The sequence below is a fragment of the Ammodytes marinus genome (assembly GCF_949987685.1).
Source record: "Ammodytes marinus genome assembly, chromosome: 14".
NCBI classification, from domain to species: domain Eukaryota; kingdom Metazoa; phylum Chordata; class Actinopteri; order Uranoscopiformes; family Ammodytidae; genus Ammodytes; species Ammodytes marinus.
In genome coordinates this window covers 12,870,913-12,890,881 of record NC_137218.1, presented here as the reverse complement: position 1 = coordinate 12,890,881, position 19,969 = coordinate 12,870,913, and the positions used below count along the sequence as shown (strand labels likewise).

General features: G+C 41.2%; 1 protein-coding gene across 1 annotated transcript; it reads left to right on the top strand.

Annotated features, from left to right (window-relative positions):
• Nucleotides 1–18,743: 18,743 nt before the first annotated feature.
• LOC307260643 (trafficking regulator of GLUT4 1-like) lies at nt 18,744–19,550 on the top strand (the record flags this gene model as incomplete). Its single annotated transcript, XM_080040920.1, has 3 exons — nt 18,744–19,145; nt 19,318–19,444; nt 19,537–19,550. The coding sequence occupies 3 exons, from the start codon at nt 18,744–18,746 to the stop codon at nt 19,548–19,550; spliced, it is 543 nt and encodes a 180-aa protein (XP_079897046.1).
• Between the last annotated feature and the right edge of the window lie 419 nt (nt 19,551–19,969).

Genomic DNA, 19,969 nt, shown 5'->3' with positions numbered 1-19,969 from the left:
ATACGAACACTAGGCGACACAGCTTCCCTTTTATCCATGAAACCTCACATCTACCCGAGAAATGCATTTACAGTGTCACACTAATAAGCAACATCAAATGTAAATGCATATACCTTTTTACAGGAGGAAATTGAGCATAATATGAATGATTGAGTTAAGAAAAGTATCAGTTTTGTTCTCCTGAGGATTTCAAGTGAAAGATGTTCTTCATAAGGGTGAGAAGGACATCTACAATGCTGCATATCTCTCCTCTTGTAAGTGACAGCTTTGTTATCAATGCAAAGTGAACCCTGATACCCGGGGACAACTCACAGAAATGTACTTGTCATTTAAAGTGTTAAGTCTTGTGTTTCACTTTGTTCAAACACAAAATAAATCTCAGGCACAACAGCATCTTCTGTTTTGGAATCTGATCATTGGCTCATCAGTGTTCAATAGAGGACCTTATTCACTCAGCTAACATGTGGCCTTTCCCACCATCTGTTGTCCAGCAGGGGAACTGTTGCACATACTGTGTTTTCTCTATAACTTGTATTGGAATCAGAAGTCTCAGAGAAAGATGCACCAACAATCAAACGTTATACTAAAAATATAATGAACGCATGCACCGCTGCTACCTGCCATTCAGTAAGGAATTCAGACTGATCCAGGACTGGAGTATTGTTGAATATTTACTTTTAATTTGTGGGCAGTAATAAACCAGTAGAAATAAAGAGTGGTCTATACACATTAGAAAAGCCTATATGCTTCACAGTTGAGCTTTGAAACACATTCTAAGAGATGGTGTGACAGCAAAGTAGCACGTCCGCACTTGAATGATGTCAGCATCATCCTGATTGGGTTTCAGTCCTGAAAGATCAACTTTAGATCTTTTCCGGAATCGTTACATAATTTAAAAGCAGGAGACAAACTGTGCCCGTCCTCTATTAACTTTTCAGCAGGAGGACGTCATGCTCACGTCCGCTGACAGTCGTGGCAACAAGGATACATATTTTTGTACCTGACGGAGAAAGAATTTCTATCAAGGTCTCAAGATGGCAACACGCTCTCTTTCCATTCAGTCCAACGTCGCCCCAAGGTTCTTCACTCTTCGCCTCGTAGTGGTAAAATATGTTACAAACTGTGAACAAATAAAGCTTGAGATGACTCAGCAAAAGGCTCCCTTTAGCTCCTTTAATTCAGTCTGTGCACATATGCAGTAACGATGCAGCTGCCTGTTGCTCTGATCCAGCCCAAGCCTTCTTCCCTTTGCAACCATTAAGATTAGTCAGTCTCAAGGCACCTTGGGCGCCTTTTACCTGATTCTCTCTGTGTGCGATGTAACGCTGCCGTCTGTTGGCCCTGTACAGCTCCAGCCTGGTCTCCTCGGCCTGGGGGTCCTCCAGCACTCCCTCCCACCTCAGGCTCTCCCTGACCTGGGCGCTGCTCCCTGCCACGCGCCCCCGCACCGGAGCAGTGCTGCCACCGGTTGGGTTTGCTAGCGTCAGCAGGGCCAGTGAATCCTTTGGGGGTTTTCTGCTCCTCTGGCCAGTGCCACTGAGACGATCTCCATCCTTCTTACTGGCAGCTCGGAGCTTGGGCAGCTTGCCTTGAGGCTGACCCGGACTGTGGGGGGGCAGCAGGGGCACCGGCAAGGTGTCAGGAGGCAAAGATACAGGCTGAGGTTTCTCTGTAGGGAGGCAATGTAAACATGTACAGTAGGCGCATGGACACAACCAAACAAAGCTCAGGGCTTAGATTACTAATGAGTCCCTCTGGAGTTGGAGCGCTAATGGCTTGGAGTACAGTAATGAGCTGTAATAGGACAGTGATGGGTCATGACAATCGGGGCTTCTCTAATGACCTATTCAACCGTGCAGGGAATCCTCCAACAGTGCCACATGATCTCTCCACTTGTGTTTAAATTGTGAACATTTACAGTGATCTTTGTTTTCACTGCCAAAGTGATGATACATTACGGTCAGATCAAATGACGTTTTTTCCGAATGTAGGTTCAGGTGCTGCTCCTTAATGCGCTGTAGCAAGACTCATTATGCTGTGAGGCTTTTTCATTATGCAATAGTTTTTATGAGAATACTTTCTGTTTCTGTGCTTGTTGGCAACATCTAGCCTACTCCATCAGGAGTTCTGGCGGATCTGCTTTTGATAATACATGGCACCACAATTTAATTTATTTTACTGTCACACTTAACTTTTGAAACTATGACAACTGCTTTCACAACGCAGAATGTGAACTTAAAGTTTGTATCTTGATAGATAGATAGATAGATAGATAGATAGATAGATAGATAGATAGATAGATAGATAGATAGATAGATAGATAGATAGATAGATAGATAGATAGATAGATAGATAGATAGATTAGACTAAGCTACTTTGATAGTGATATACTACAGCTATAGCCTACTTAATAATCTGATTACTTTAAAGGGTATGCCTATATTTACCAGTATTTTCTGTAGTGGCTGAAGCAGTGGCTTTCTTTATTTTCTTCTTTTTCTTTTTCCTCTTGTCAGATCTCCTGGGTGGTTTCTTCTCCTCTGGCATGATGAATTATTGGCGCACAGGATCAACCCGATAAAATTCTTCTGAACCAAATCTTCTCACTGTCTGAAAAACCACAGGGAAATTGCATTGGAAAAATGACAATCGACAATAGTGAGCTGCAAAGAAAATGTTAACTACTTTACTCACTTAACTCACAAGAAGGGCGGCTGAGCATTGAGTAAGCTATTCCGTTCATAGAGGAGCTTCTGTATTTTATCGTGGTTTAAAATAAGGTTGTTGTTACTGCACAAAAATGCAGAAAATGTTGTTGCTTTTGATATTTCGTAGGCCTAGCCTACTAGTTCCGGGACAAGGATTTCCACAATCACGCTTCACCGCCGCGTTGCCCGGTGACGCATCTCCATGGCAACGGTACACAGTTTATAGCACGTGTCTTGCCGTGAAAGGAAGTTCAGTCCGCGGTAGCGCGCTGTGCGCGCCTTAAAGGTGTTTTGCCCAATTTATATTCAACAGCTGCTTTTATATTTAGTAACATCAAACCGTTATAACGTTGAAACAGACACATCTCTGTGTCCATGTGGTTGCAAAGGTAGGCTATTTCTTTGTTTGTGAAACTTCAAGTGTTCTCGTAGCCAAATAATAAAATAGAATAATGTTACTATGTGTTTTAGTTTATGGCCTGATTTGCAACGACATATTATGGATAGGAAAGAGAGTAGGCATATAAGTAGGTGTGCGCAATCTTTTCCTGAATAGTTCTGCGGTGCAAACGTTTGACCCCGACGTGATTTGAACACGCAACCTTCTGATCTGGAGTCAGACGCGCTACCGTTGCGCCACGAAGTCTTAAATAATGGCAGATGAAAAAGCTTTCCAAATTAATACAACCAACGTCATAGTGAAACATCAACTGGTGTGTACTGTTCTGATAAATTGGAAGTTTTGATCAAAAGTAATGGCGTGTCATTATGACACAGCATGTCAGCTGTTGAATCTACACAATGTTATTGATCTGCATTTCCAAATGACCACACTGCAACACAGAGTTGCAGCAAATCATTACATTCACTACTGCAAATATTTTCACAAGATACTGGCTCAGACATACACTATTGGATTTAATAGATTTATTTTTTACTTATTATTTTACTTACCATTGCCTCCCCTATTTGTACAAAATGTCACTCATTATGTCTTCAATGCCCTAATTTGGAGTCTATATGGAGGGTGGTTATGAATTTCCACCTCACATACTTCTGCCCTCTCAATTGTATCTTTGTTTTCCTTTGAGGTTGTCTTGTAGGTGAGCTTATGTGATGCTAGGCTATACAACTATATTTGGAATAAAATACAAAACAGAACGTTTGAACTTTTAATCAAAATATTGATACAAGTAGGCCTATGCATGATCATGAAACAAAATCAGATCCGAGTGAGATATGTTGATCCAAACTAGTTTAAGCCCTTCGATAAATCTGGGCAACGGTCCAGTTTTTGATAAGTTGTTTGTTTGAGTAAAGTAGACTTAAACTAGCTGATGGTCAGCTGAAGCCCCAATGATAAGGAAGATGGAAGAGATTATTGGAAGTGCATTGTGTAAAATATACGTTTAATATAATAATATAAGTATATATATAATATAATATATATTTATATATATTATATATATAATATATTATATTATTATATATTATATATATATATATATATATAAATATAAATATATACACACACACACACACTCACCGGCCACATTATTAGGTACAGCGGTTCATTTTCTTGTTAACACATATAACTAGTCAGCCAATCACGTGGCAGAAACTCAATGCATTTAGGCATGTAGACCTGGACAGGACAACTTATTGAAGTTAAAACTGAGCATCAGAATGGGGAAGAAAGGGGGTTAAAGTGACTTTGAACATTGCAATGTTGATGGTGCCAAAAAGGCTGGTCTGAGTATTTCAGAAACTGCTGATCTACTTGGATTTTCAACCATGTCTCGGGCTTATACAGAGAAGCGGCATTTGTGTGGACGAAAATGCCTAGTTGATGTCAGAGGTCAGAGGAGGATGGGCATACTGGTTCAAGATGATAGAAAGGCAACATAAACTCAAATAACCACTCGTCACAACCAGAGTATGCAAAATACCATCTCTGAACGCAAACCGCGACCAACCTTGAAGCAGATGGGCTACAGCAGCAGAAGACCCCACCGGGTGCCACTCCTGTCAGCTAAGAACCGTAAACTGAGGCTACAATTCTCACAGGATCACCAAAATTGGACAGTAAAAGATTGGAAAATATTGCCTGGTCTGATGAGTCTCGATTTCGGTTGCGAAAGTCAGATGGTAGGGTCAGAATAAAGTGGCCAGTGAGTGTATATGCACAATATATATATATACAATATATATAATTATCTTGAAATGCTTTTACACATTCTTACTTGGTCTGGTATGACCAGTAGGCTATGGTCGCTAATGTTATCTAACTTTTGATAAAAAACTGGCATTACATTTCGTTTACTAATTTGATGACTCATTTCTACTTGTGCTACAGATCTTTTAGGTACAGTGGCAGTTGGCTAGCCATAGTTCCTTCATCTCCCTCCAAAGTTTTTGGCCACTTGGGGGCACCGGAAACAAGCTTTAAAGGCAACACTGACATAACCGTAACAGTAGGCTAAACATCAGATATATGGAGCAACTTTAGCATTAGAAGTCATGTTCTGATTATGCAATGTACAACCAATATTGACTCTCCTTTTAACACTCCACCAAATCCTGAGGGAAATATCTGGCTGTGTTCAGCAGCTAGTCACTCACTGTTTCTGTCTGACTTCTGTTGCTTGCTGAGCAGGTGGTGTACGTTGTTTTTTTTGGGAGTAATTGAGCATGAGAGTGCCAAACCAAACCAATGGAGAAAACAATGAGCTGAAAGTTGCTATAAACTTTGTAGAGCCCAGGGAGATTGAGTTGAGTGATATTGCTTTTGTGGGTTTTTTCCTACCACCACCCCCGTTTTACTCAATATTTTTATGAGCTTTAAAGTCGATCTCAAGTCGAATAAAATGCGCCTATTTATTCCTTTATCTCGTACTGTTGATGGACTATTTAGTCTCTTGAAACTGAAGTTGTATGATTTGTTTAAGTCATACGGAAGCTGTGTGCAAATTTATTTTTGCTGATGTTCAAGGAAGTGAAAAGTATTTATGAATCTATGTCCTTTTAAATCGCTACAGGGTGATTTTCACGTGACGCCTCTGACAACTTCCACAGCACGCAGCATGGCATTTCCCAGGGAGTGTCCATCCTATTCTTGTTCCACAGAGTCCAGTTGGTTCCTCAGTACTGTTCACGCAGTAGTAAGTTAATACATTCACCCATTTGAAGCATATATGAAGAATAACATACACTGTCATTTTCTTATTATTGCTATATGAAGCTGAACTTGGCCTGTGGATGCTAGGTGTTCAGTCTGCTATTGAACCGTACACCCACTTGTGCTAAGTATAGGCCTGATCTCTTAGCTCAAACAAGTCTGTCCTGCTTCTGCACACACACGCACACACACACACACACACACACACACACACACACACACACACACACACACACACACACACACACACACACACACACACACACACACACACACACACACACACACACACACCTCTCTTCGAGTAACAACAAGAAAGAGGAAAAATCATGATGTCAGAGAGGACACATGCAGCATTGATCCACGCAGTGACAAAGTCCAGCGTGACAAATACATGATACAAGTGTTTTTCTTCAAAAGCCCTCCTCGTCAACAAAAATAGGCTGTGTGCTAACCACAAAAACAAATTTCTCATGTGTGTACAGGTAAACTGGATCATCTGTGACCAACACAAAACTTTGACGGCTGATCTTATTTAACTTTTCACACAACCTTTGACCTGCAGAACACTATTTACTTTGCTGGCTCATGTGAATGCTTGCATGTGTGCTGAACCATGCCTCTTGCCCTTGTTCCGGTGAGCTTTACGTGTCACGGCGGCGCTGGCAGGGCGGTAGGGAGATATGACTTGTAGGCTCTCTCCATCTGGCACGAATGTCATTAAACAAACAGATGTTGTAGTTGCAGTAAGTGCACTGGCATCTGCTTGGAAGGCCATTTACAATGACAACAGCTTTTGTATAATGCCAAATGAGAATTTGTTTGGATGTAAACTAGAAATGTAACTCCAATCATGGTAAATGTTTTACAGAAGGGGGTTTAACTTACTTGTATGCCTCCAGGCACTCTAGACATATAAAGTGGTAAGTATATTTTCAGAGAGCAATTAGATCATAACAAAACATTCTCAAATATGTACACAGCAGCCTTAAGTAAAGGGCGTATGGAGTTTTTTTAAAGGCAATGAGCTTCTCAAAACAAACAACACTTTCCTTTTTTCCCCCACACTGATCCTACATAATGTTGCCTATTAGTTTTAAAACAATTTGTAATAATGTAAAATGATTTCCACCACTGTAGACAGTGAAGGATACAGGTTACATTTCCATAGAAACAGCATCATATCTGGTTGGAAAGAGGTCACCTGCAGTTTTGTGGGAAGTGTGGTAATTAACAAAGTATTCAGGAATTCACCAAGGTTGAAATTTGGTTGGTCACAGTAAATCACAGTAATTTCCACATAACATATTCTATGGAAAAGTTGTGATTTGGTCTGGTGAGGATTTGCTTTGTGTGCTCAGGGTGGTCAGGTGACAGTGAGGAAGCAGAAAATCTTAAAGTTGCAGAGTGACAAGCCCAGGTTTGCAGGGGAGGGAGGGAGGGAGCCTTACCGTCCTCACTGTGTGCGTCAGCAGCACTGAGAGAGTAACAGGTTCATCTCAAGCTGCTGATGTCTCAGTTTGTCTCAAAACAGCACAACATCAGTGTGAACTGAAGCCTGCACTGCTGCTTTGTCAAATAACTCATCATGAGCCTGTCAAACCTTGACAGTTCATGTTTTATAGTCTGCCTGATATTTTCAATACAGCTAAGCCAGAAGGGGAGTTGCATTAAAGCTACACGTCATGTCTAACATGTATATAGCATTTCTGAACATGGCTGGATGAATCTGATGGGGAGGCAAAATAAACGTCTAAAATGAATTAAACAACTGTATTCAATATTCATGAATATAGGGTACAGCCTGTAAGCACAAAACGGAAACAATATGCCTTAAACCAGATTCTGACATAGATGACCAAAGATAATCTAATGAAACAGTGCTAATGACCCGCCATTGCTCAGTTTAATACACACACAGCTTTACCTGATCTTATATGACCAGTTGCTAAGCATTTCAATATATTAGTTTTACTTTTGTTATAGTCTAAATGACATGTTACACGTGACATGCTAATAGACTAGTAGCAGTAGCACACGTAAAAAAGACTATCGTCACTAAGCTTCGGTCATACCAGACTTTATGAGCAAAATATATTGTTTAGGAATACAACTATTAATTTGTAACGAGTAGGAATGTGTTATAATGTTATTTCTTCCCTCAGAAATGAAATCTTTTCACTTTTAATGTATAGACAGCCATACGAGAGATATCAAACATTGAAACACAGTCGGACACAAGGTGGTTACAGTTTGTAATGTTAATTTATTTGAAAACGGCTAGATTATTGTATACACCCAACTGTAGTCCTAGTTAACTGTTGATTATTTTCTGTCTGATTTTTATTTTATTTCTGGCATTATTTGACATGTATTACTTTTAAACTTAATTTGTTGTCTTCTGCATGTTGTGAAAATGTGTTTAACAATGTTTTTCCTTAATTGATAGAATCCTTTTTTAGTGTGAATTATTTTTAGCCAATTTATATTCAGTAGGCCTATTGGTTTATCGTATTTGTATCTTTGTGAGCTTAAACCTCTGTAGGCTGCCATATATCTCTCAAAACTTATTTTTCAATAATAATAGCCTAATAATAATAGCCTAATGCTTAGGCTACTATTAGGCCTATTATTCATAGGCTATATTCACACCAAGTGTGCGTTAGGCCAATGTGATTGATTAAAACATGTCAGGTCAAAATTAAAATAACAGTAGCCTAATAAAAACAACAATAGTAATAGGCCTAATGAAACTGATCAGACGTGTTAGAGATAAAACGGTACGCTGGCATTAATTCATTTGTGGACTCGCTTGTCCCACGTCAGATCCGTGCAGATTCTGACGTCCGCTTCTCGTGGCTGCTACGTCATTACGCTGCCAGCTGATCGGAGTGGGAAGCCGGGTGTGTGTCCTGGAGAGAGAGTTGTGTAAAAGGGGCTGAAGTCCTACGCTGCGTCCTCCACTGCTGCCGCTGCACTGAAAAGTATAGACCAGATAGTCTGTAGGCCTATTTTAAACGCTACCAGACCGTTCAATATCGTGGACGTGAAGCAAATAAGCAGACAACGACACATCCTGCTGAAGGTCCGGGACTCCGCCGAGCAGTGGGCGAGGCAGCCTGAACTCCGCTGGACCGTTCAGATGGGTTGGCCGAGCAGGAGCGACCCGGCCGGTGGTCAAGGTGGGGCGTCTTACTGCCTGTGAGGCTGTCTGTGTGTTTCTGCTGGCTAAACGCTTGTTCCTGTCAGTCTGATTTAGCCTGTGGCGGCTTGATGACCTAGTTTGCGTGGAGACGGCAACTGTGAAACCGTCCTCAACGCGACTTTATCCAAGTTAAATTCACCCCTGCGCGTCTGTTTTCTGTTTTTACGGCTTTCTGCGCAATTTGGCGTCGTCACTTTCTCGAGGATGTAGGTTAGATGTTATAGGAGTTCTGGCTGAAGGCCTGTCTGTGTCATCTGGATCGTACGGGCCCGCTGACACAGGGGAGCTGAAATTAATTATGGGCCCTCCACTAATTTGTTCACAAACCTCCCAGATCCTGCAACATTTAATTCCCATTAAGTTGATCGTGAGTGACAGTTTTTTTTAAAGGCCACATTCAGTAGTCTATTTGCACATGCAGTTATTTCACATAGGAGATAACTGGGTGCACAAAATGTCAAAATTATGCGTTAATTACCACAGAAGGGAACAGAAAAGCCAGCAAAGATACACAGCCAGAAGGTTGTTATTGTTATAACGTTTTAATTAAACCTAAAATGATGTGCCATGACTACATAAATACATTTAGAAATTTCAGGAAACTTCAGGCCTTTATAGAGAGTTAATTTGGTAATTGTTCTGCAAGCTGCTGTGGTCACAAGAGATCTGCATTTATATAATTTGTTAACTAGTCACAAACTGTCAGCACTTGAAGCTAAACCTAAAGAATGTGCTGAGTTCATAATAGGCCAAGAAAGAAGCCTGTGCTCAAGTAGGGGATAGGTGAAAATCCGGACGATAACTAGGGCTGAGTCACATTCTTCAGGAACGCATTGACACCCGCAGTCATCTATCAGGTCTTTAATCCAGTACATATTAGTTCATAAACGGAGTGTATCTCTCTGTAGATGTTAGTGAGGAACAGTTACACATTCTTGAAGCAGGTGACGTAATAAAGTATGTAGGCCCCTGCTCAGTGTCCTCATATACTTGCATAGTTCTTTAGCCTTGTACAATTCTGCAAAGCATTTTAAAAGCAATAATGTCTAAGTGGTCTGTCTCTAGGGATGAATGGTAAGCTAGGGGAGGCTTACTGTAGTGTGTGTGTGTGTGTGTGTCACATCGATGGAGCCTGTCTTACATAATTGTACAGCCAGAGTTCAGTGCGCCGGTAGGAATGCGCAATAGGCTGTGTCACGAGCTGCATTTGTGCCATTGCAACCTGGAGCGTGACATAAGCCGCCCCTGTCAACGAGGATCACATGGCAGCGACGAGGTGTCAGTTAAAGAACAACTCAGCGTGTCTACATGTGTGGTTGGCCCGACATCCAGACAAAAGGAGTGACCCTCTCCCAGCGTCGATGCCGTTTTATTGCCTACATTTGCAGAAGTGAAGCCATCTTGCTCAACTTGGGTAACACCCTTCATTCCTCTTGCGTGCCTTGTCAAGGGAGGATGGGGCAAGAAGGGATGTGTTATGTAGGTTAATTTAAAAAATAAATAAAAAAAAGATCCTGTTCTTTCAAACTAAATGGCGCAGACTGCCTGAGGACAGGCTTTGAGGCCTCATGCAGCACATTATGGTCATGAATTCAGAAAAAGGCATTCAGCTTCTGTATGAGAAACAACCTCTTCCGCCCCTCTTATGTGTAGTGAGCTCGGCGGTTAAAGTCAGGTATAGAACCAGAGTATAAGAAGAGGCTCGTTGCACTATGATCTGCGTGTTGCCAAAGTCGCCGCCCTTTCCCTGTCTTTGTCCTCTTTCCCAGTCTAAAAGGATCAGTCACAAGCTGGGGCAGTAAACACTCTCCAACTGGACCACACCCACAGCAGTGGAATGCACCTGAACTGATCTAGGGTATGACGTGACGGGTATCATTGAATTTTCGCACAAAGCAGCAGCAGAATCCACGTTTGCCACTTGGCCATTTCATGTGATCATGCTGCGACTCTTCACATATTGTCCCGTGTAGTTTGTATTGCTGACAGTCAGACATTGTGGATTGAGGGATCCTGACCAGCAAAGGTAAAATTACAGACATCATTCCCTTCAACTCATGTCCCTTTAAAAAAATATATCCTTTTCGCCGTCTTCAACCAAGTTTCTCCTCTACCAGTTCACATCTCATTCTTCTTTTTTGTGCAATACACAATTTGAATCTCTCCTCGATGAATACATTCAAACTCTCTTCCGGTACTTGCTGCTCAGGCTTGATAAGACGACCTTATGAGTTAAAACATCTCTCAAATCCCTCTTTGCATTGTCAGGCTCATTCACGCCCTCCTGTTTACACACTATCATTCCTATTTGTCAGTGACACGCACATCCTGCCTGTTTGACTCCGTTGTGTCTTTCCTCTTGCTTATCCTCCATGCCGTGGCAGTGAATGCTCGAATCCGCAGCCCTAGATAAGCCAAGTCTTTTGTCTACTACACTGTGCGTTATCTCCCTTTTAATACACTACTGCCCCTGTGTACAAAAGCATGTCTCAAGGCCTTGCACACTGGCTGTCATGTGGCCGTGTCTGACTCCCTCGCTTGGATAAGACGGAAAGAAAGAAGATGGAGGGGGAGGTGTGAAAAAAGGCAGAGGGCGATTCTGACGGCGGCGAGGCCACGTCCGCCGCAACTGGTGCAGACCAGATGTAGAGGAGGAGGTGGGTAAAGGATAGAGGGATGGTGAAAGGAGGAGTGGTGGAGGAGAGACTGTGCGGGCCCACAGCAGCTGGATGGAATTTCTAACATACGCAGCCGGAATGTCAGGAATGCAGGACAGTCTGATCTGGCCGAGAGGGAGGGCGGAGACGACGGACGAGTTGGAAAAGACACACACAAATAAAAGAAGAGATATGGTCAAAGAGTGGCACAGAAAAAAGGGCTCAACACTGACCGTCATTGTGAATGTAAAGATACAGAGTCGCTGTTTGTGGAGGGACTGGCACGCTATGGAACAAACAACTAATTCAGTTGCACTCTGAGGTTGAGGCAGCTATAGTCAACAGTTATGACTGTCAGCGGTCCTGTGTGTGGCCTCAAGGACTTGTACTCTACATCCTCCTCCCTGACTTCATTGGGACTGAGGCGGGCAGGAGCGCATGTGCAGGCCTCCGGGGGGAGGACGGTGGTGGTTCTCTCTATGGACCAATAGGGGCCTTCTTCAGCTAAAGTTTCATTTCTTTCAAGACCTGTTGCCTACTTCTAAATATTATATATTCATTTTTAATTTGTGGTGTTTCAGTTTTGTTCTCTTAATCTGATTTGTCGCTCCATCTCTTTGGTCCAGCTTGTAATTAGAATAATTAAAATATTCAACATATAACTAGTATATCTATGGTCCCGAGAGGATGAATCCTAATATTTGTGGTGATCTCCTGACCTGCTTAGGCAGACGCCTATCAGAGGGAGAAAGAGAGAAGAGAGGTGAAAGCCCTGCAGCCAGAGACTGAGGGACGTAGAGGCTAACTTCCATTATAATTAATGGACGCCATTTTGGAGTCCAGTAATAATTCGCTAATTCAAATGATCAACAATTCTTTTAGAAAATGTTAGTGGCTTTGATTTGTTTTGGTAACAACTGTTCTGACACAGCACTGTCATTTCTTATAGCAGGTTTTTTCTTAAAGGTAGGAGTAGTAGATTTAATCATGCATACTTTTTTCAGTGTACATCAGTCACAAGTCAGAACAGGCAGCCGGGGCTCCGGAATGCTGACTCATCCACTTCAAGAAGACTGACATTTATCCGTAGGTGGAAGTAAATCTCATTAGTGCTGTTTTTTGTGCAACGTCCGTATTTCACATATTGATCACGGTTATGGAAATGACCCTGGCCCCCTCCTTGCATTTGTGCCTATATAAAGGTTTCATAAATCCTGTTGATTTTGACCAACCACGATCTCTGACATACATGAGATTATTCTGGTTCTCCCCAATGCAGGAATGTACAGCATGTGTTACTCATGGTCAACCAGAGAATTGGAGCTTGTCCTCAATATCTCCAGATCACCACAATATTACATTCTTTAAAGGCTATAAAAATACAGTCCCACTTGAGCTTTACATGGGTTAATCCTCAAGTGCCCATTGATAGTTTTTCAGTTGGTTTATCATCATTGTGCATTGTGCATATATTTACATACAGTTATCAGGCAACTGTTAATTCCCCAACATTACCTCCAGTATCAATCTACACCTTTCTATTAGGTTCAGCAGTAGGTTTGTCAGTGACTGATGGGAATATCATTAGTTTTAGGTGACCAGACGTCCCGGTTCAAGCTGGGTGTTCCAAGTCACAACAGATATCTGTAAAAGAATAAAATGTTCGGTTTTCAACATTCACCACCAAATTGTATTGGTTTTCATCACATTTAAAATAACATTTATAATTGTATACTTATTTTCTGTGGAAGACCTAAACAGCCATGGAATCATCTTTTTTTTCAGTTTTTGCATGATTAATTAATTTGAGTTGTTTTTCCCAGATAACAGGATTATTATGTTTTTTCATGACAAAACTAAACTTTTTTCACAGAGATACAAAATAAAATAAAAGCACTGAAAGATAGTCATGATAGGATGAATACTTAGAGAATACACTCAACTTAACTTATCAGAGGAAATAAAATGTAGGATATCATGTCCCATCGGGGCTTCCATGGAGGTTTATTATGTTCTGTCTCATTTATTTGAACCTAACCCAATATGAGGCTGTGAGTCATAGACTCTTTCTGACAGAAGCTGTCATTATGCTAATAGTTAGTTGTCACGCAGAAGAGAAACAATGTATTTTCTCAAGAGCTCCAAGAGGTTTAGTCTTTTCTTTGTAATGTACCAGACAATAAAAATGCTGTGTTCATGACCTCCAATGGTGTTAAAAGTTGTGCTTACTAGACGTGCTGTGCTTAAGCGCTGAAACGATTTTCCATGATCGTGATGAAAACTCCTATGGTGTGTGCTTTTGCGCAAACATACACATGCAGGAATACTTTAAGGTTGTGCATGGGACATGAATGTATGTTTTTTTGGGCTTGAGAGGCACGGCATTTCAAATGGCATTTGTGGTAAATTTTTTTGGCATTTGTGGCACCCCTTTTGAGTTTGGCTCCAAAAGATTTATGACTATTGGACAATTAGAGGAGTTATGGGCAATTAGCTACTAACCAGTTACAGAAAGCTGCCTGCCTAATATATAACATTTGACAATTAACCACTGATTGCACCACTAACTCCAGAGTAAGCTGCTACACTATCTTAAGTAAGTAAACTGCTATTTTTCTAATTGCTACAAGTAGCTTCTCAAGTCGGACTTGTGCAAATTGTTTGATTTAAATAATTGCCACAAGAGCCAACATGTAGAAATATCAGGTGTAGTTTCCTCTTTGGAAAGCACCCGAAAGTTCACTTTATCAATCAAGACTTATATAAATAAATAGTAATAGGACTTCAGAAAGGATTTCAAGATCTAAGGCTTTCTAGTTCTCTTCATCGCATCTTACTCATGCTTCTTGACCACGGTAACGGACTAGAATAAAAAAAGAGTCTATCATTTTTTGAGCATCATTTAAGAGAGTATATCTTAGAAGTTTCTGGCACTATGTGTCATGCAGGGGCGAAGCTTGAGATGCTGATGCATGTGTCACTCCTGGTGATCTGACGCATGATCTGCTTTGCATCTCCCCAGTCGTTCCTGTACTGTATATCAGCCCATTTCACCCACTTAATCATGGCCGATCGCACACACTGTGGCTCGACTGCACCCACTTACTTGTACGTGTGTGTGACTGCCTGCAGGCCAACTCATACCCACGCTCCTGCAGGGAGCAGAGAGTTTATTAGAGGGGAAGTTAAACCATCTCTTCTTCTTTTCCCACAGGAATATGTGCACCTTAAGCAGACGTGGAAAGGAGGAGGTGCAGTTTGTTCCTTTAACCGGAGCTCACCGTCAGTCCTAGGAGGGTCTGTCTGGTTTTGAACTCTCACGCTCCCTGGCTGACTCCCAGCACTCCCCCCTGGCCCCAAATGGCTGACACACAGCAGTTCTTCACTGGCAAGCTTTATGTTCCTGTACACATGCTAAAGCTGCCAGCTGAAGAACTGCTCTGGTCAAGCCCTGCCCCGGATGACTCAAGGAGAGGAAGTGTGTGGGGGTTGGTGGGAAGAGAACTGAGGCAGGCGGTGTTTCACACACTCGGCTGTCACATTGGACTTCAATAAGTTGCCAAGCTTGAGTCCCCATAGGTTTTTTCTATTCCGGTGTTTATCACATTTAAGATATATTTCTAAGTACGGAATGTTTGTGTTGTGGTTATACATGTTGTTTTGTCTCATAAAAACCTGCTTAGATTTTTTTAGTTTAAATTTTTTATTTTTTAAAATGCTTTAATAAAGAACTAAATATTTTCTCAGACTAACTGTTTTTTGATGTTGTGGACAAAACTGCACACTGTGGACAATTTAAAAAATCATCCTACACTGAAGGCTTGATCAACACACACACACACACACACACACACACACACACACACACACACACACACACACACACACACACACACACACACACACACACACACACACACACACACACACACACACACACACACACACACACACGCTGATGAGTCAGGACTGTATGAATCCATCCAGTTAGATGGATAAATGTCACATACAAGATGTGAAACCAGAGGAGACATTAAAAAAAAAAAGTACCTCTTGAAACCACAACGTATTGACTGGTAAGGTCACACCATTTTTTATCTGGTAACTTATTGAAAATAAAAATAAATGTTTATAACATAGGCTACCCATATTCACAGAGATGCTTCTCAGCACAAAGTTAAAATATAACTTTTAGTTGATCTGGTTTTACAAATGAAACATTAAGGTTCCAAAGTCATAAATTGATAATACAACCCATTGATCATATTTGTCAAATTAAATACTTGTTTCTAAATCCTTTATGTTGAATCACATCAGAAAACTGAACACATTTTGTGCACAAGATGTGGGGACGACAAGGGAACACTTATTCATTGTATATGGAAGTGCCCGAAAATAATTGAATTCTGGAATGAAGTTGGAAAGATAATTCAGGACATTCTATCAATCCAAATAATAATAGAACCTAAACTTTTTATTCTAGGCATCTATCCAAAGAAACATAATATAAGTAGTGGAAAACAGAATTTTGTAAACATTTGCCTATTACAGGCCAAAAGATTGATCGCATTAACATGGAAAAGCAATGGGAGACCAAGTATTAGACAGTGGTTCAAAGAAATGTCATTATGTCTGCCTCTAGAAAAAATTACTTATACACTCAGGGACAAACAAGAGAAGTTTAAAGTAATATGGGGCCCATTCATTAACTACATCAGGGACAAGGATCTCTCTCAGATGCTCGATGAAGTGGAGGAGGGATAAGTACAACTTCTGCTTTTGAGGTTATGTAGTACCCGCAGAGGATAACAGGGAATGCATTGTAATGTACCTACTTTTTTTTTCTTTTTTCTTTATTTTCATTTGAATGTCCTTTTTAAAATGTAATATTTCTGTTTACTTATTATTTATCTAAGCATTTATATATGGGTGTATGTGTATGTGTACATTTACATACTTTTTCTCATAATGTAATATGTCGGTATCCATGTATGCGTATATATATATTATTTTATATATGTATTTTTATTTTTACTTTATATTGTACTATTTTATTTTATTTTATTAAGTCTGTTTTTGGTGCTTTTTCTTTTCTTTTGTCAAAAAAAATTAAAACTCAATAAATACATTTTTCAAAAAAAAAAAAAAAAAAAGAAAACTGAACACATATTATTATGCATAGCCTACTTCTTTTTTGTATTAAAAGAAAATATATCTGAAAGCTACAGGAAAGACAAGGTGAAACTGGAGTGTTCCTGCCCCTCTTAAGGGGCACTTTACACGACAACACGAAACGGTGCAAACGCGGAAATATTCCAGCGGTTGCACTATATCACGTACATGAAAACAGCAAACGCAGGCATGAAACCGCAAGTTTTTGAGATCACCTCCTAGGGAAGATTTTTTGGAAAACACGACGGTTTTGGTTTCTTGTAAACACCGAAACCATTTTCCCTTGTATAGTATATTATAGTAGATTTTATTTGGACATGGACATGACAATGTCATTGGACGAACCAGATGCATTGTTTACAGTGTGTTAGCATAAATGCTAGTTTACAACACCTGTCCACAGGTGTCCACGCTGACGTCACGGCTCCACTTCATGCTGTCAAAATACCCACACGCAAGTTATAAAGTTAGAAGACAACATAACATGCACGGTGTCTCCGCGGCACCATCACTGTGATCAGCGGAGAGTGTCATGCAGGGCTTAAATAGGCCTATAACACTCGCCAATTTAGTCTATAGTCTATTAGTAAGTTATTGATACCATGCACCCGCCACTTTGTCTGGGGAAAGATTTGTGCTCTGCCGGTTTTTCTAGCAAAATAAACGTGTAGCTTCTATATGCCAGGGACACGGCTCTCTCCACATTAAGAAATACCTATTTGTTTGCCACTTAATATGGATTAACATGTGATTAAATCTGTGATGCGTTTGAAATCAGTCATCAGCCATAAAACGTTGCTTTATATGCAAATGTGGTATCCAGTGAGATTAGAGTAGGCGAGAGAGAGAGAGAGGCGGTATTCAGTGACTCTCCATACATCTCTTACTTTATTAACAAGCCTATAGTTGAGTTCAGTGATCACTGATCATCAACTAACTTTATCTTAACATGAACCATTTTAGATGATCCTGTACATTAGCAACACTTAAAAGGCAAAAAAAACATATTGGACAAAATCAGATTGACATTTATCATAGGATATACTGTAATTACTCCTGTTGAAATGTCTCACGGGCATTAGTGGGATACAAATTCAGATTTTGTTTTACCAAATTACACAAATTACCAAAGTTAAAGTATTCATTGTACTGAATGTCCAAAATAGCTGTAGCTCAGTGTAACTAAAGCTTGAAGACAGGCAGCGAGCTCCCTGCTGTTAAAATGGCAGAATACGATTTTACAAAAGGACCTGTGCCAGAAGGGCGTGCATACGTTGAGATGCCTGTGCTTCTTAGTGTGCACCCTACTCCCTCTCCTTCCCTCACACACCCTGTCCAGTGTCCTACACAATGGTCCAGTTGATGCCATCCGTGCGTAAACGGAGAGCTTTTACGCACCGCGCGTGTTCACTCCAGAAGAGGTTTAATTGTTGTTTTCGCATTATCACACGCCTCGCCTGGTGTATAAGTAGGCCTTGGACATTTGGGATGTGCTTTGGAGATGGAAGGGATGCGGTAATACCTCACCCCATAATAGAGGGAGGGGGGGTAAAAGGCAAGGCGTGCGTCCGGACGCTCACCGCCAACTAAACAGGAGAGGGACTCAGACATCAATAACATCTTGCTCATCAATAAGACATTGATGGAGTTGGGCTGCTAAATGAAATAGGTTGCCTTGGAGGTATTGGGATATCTGATTTTATAATATTTATTCTAATGACCACCTATGGAGAACATCTGAAGGAAGACTCTTCAGCATCTCCATCCTCAGAGAAGTGGCGCGGTCAGACAGATAAGACTCGAAGGTTCTTTATATTTCAGTGATGGCTGTCAACACTGATGCTGCCTTTGGGAAAAGCGCTCTCGGCGACAGGGAAGTTTCCAATCCCACCGACTTCCACGACACGGAGAAGCTGCTGAGCACCGCGACCGCCGAGCCCAGCGGGCAGAGCAACGTCAAACAGTCCGACTCCTTCTCCCTCAACATCAGAGGGAGCGTCCGGTCCCTTGACGCGGAGCAGAACGGACACAGATCCCCGCTCAAGTCGGGCTCCATCGGTCAGCTTGCGGCACCACCCAAGTCCTTGTCCCGGCTCAGCCTCGGCCAGCTGGCTTCCCCGTTGCCGCCCGGACCCGTACCCCAGTCTTACTTCTGGCTGGCAGTGCTGTCCTGTTTCTGCCCCGCCTTGCCGCTCAACATATGCGCCTTGTGGTATGCAAATGTGGTGAGTGTTATATTAATTACCAGCTTTTTTCCTTTTCTTCTTTCTTCTAGATTATTAACAATTAGTATGTGCTTCAGTTGCTTCTAAAACACTGTTGAGCTACCTCTTTTCAAACACAACAGGTGTTTTTCTATTTTGCATTTAAATAATTCATGGCTTCCTTTCCCATTAGTCAAGGTCGGTGCTCCAAACAGGAGATATTGAAGGAGCAAGGAAGTATGGGCGCCTGTCTATGCTGCTCAGCTGTCTGGCAATGCTGCTGGGTGTGGCTGTCATCTGCTTCGTAGTGTTTACAATAGGTATGGAGGAAAGGCACAGAAAGCATAATCACACAAACACAAGGCTTAGTGTAAAGGTGTGTATCTTAATTTCTCTTTTCTCTGTCTCTCAGAGCACCGGAATTGATCGAAGGGATGGAAAGGACTCTCCTTCAACTTCAACTGATCTCAAATTTGCACAGAAGAGAGAGGAGGGGGGAAATATCATTCTGAAAACGAAAAAAGCCCCAAATCTGAGTTTAAAACAAGCTGAGGAGAGTCTGTTTGTACGAATTTCAACTGCTATTTCTGCTGTGGATGAAAGAAAGAAACAGGAAAGCAGGCTGTTTCTCTCTTTTCTGGCAATACTCATGCCCAAAGACCCCACAAACTCAGGAACAAAACACGTTTAAACTAATCATAGGCCAATATATTGGTGCACTGGAGTACAGACCTGCCTAATGGCAGACAATTTGATGGCACGAAATACTGCTTTAAAAAATAAAATAATAATAATATGCCATCATTAGATACCAGAAAGACAAAAAAAAAAAAAAAAAAACGCAA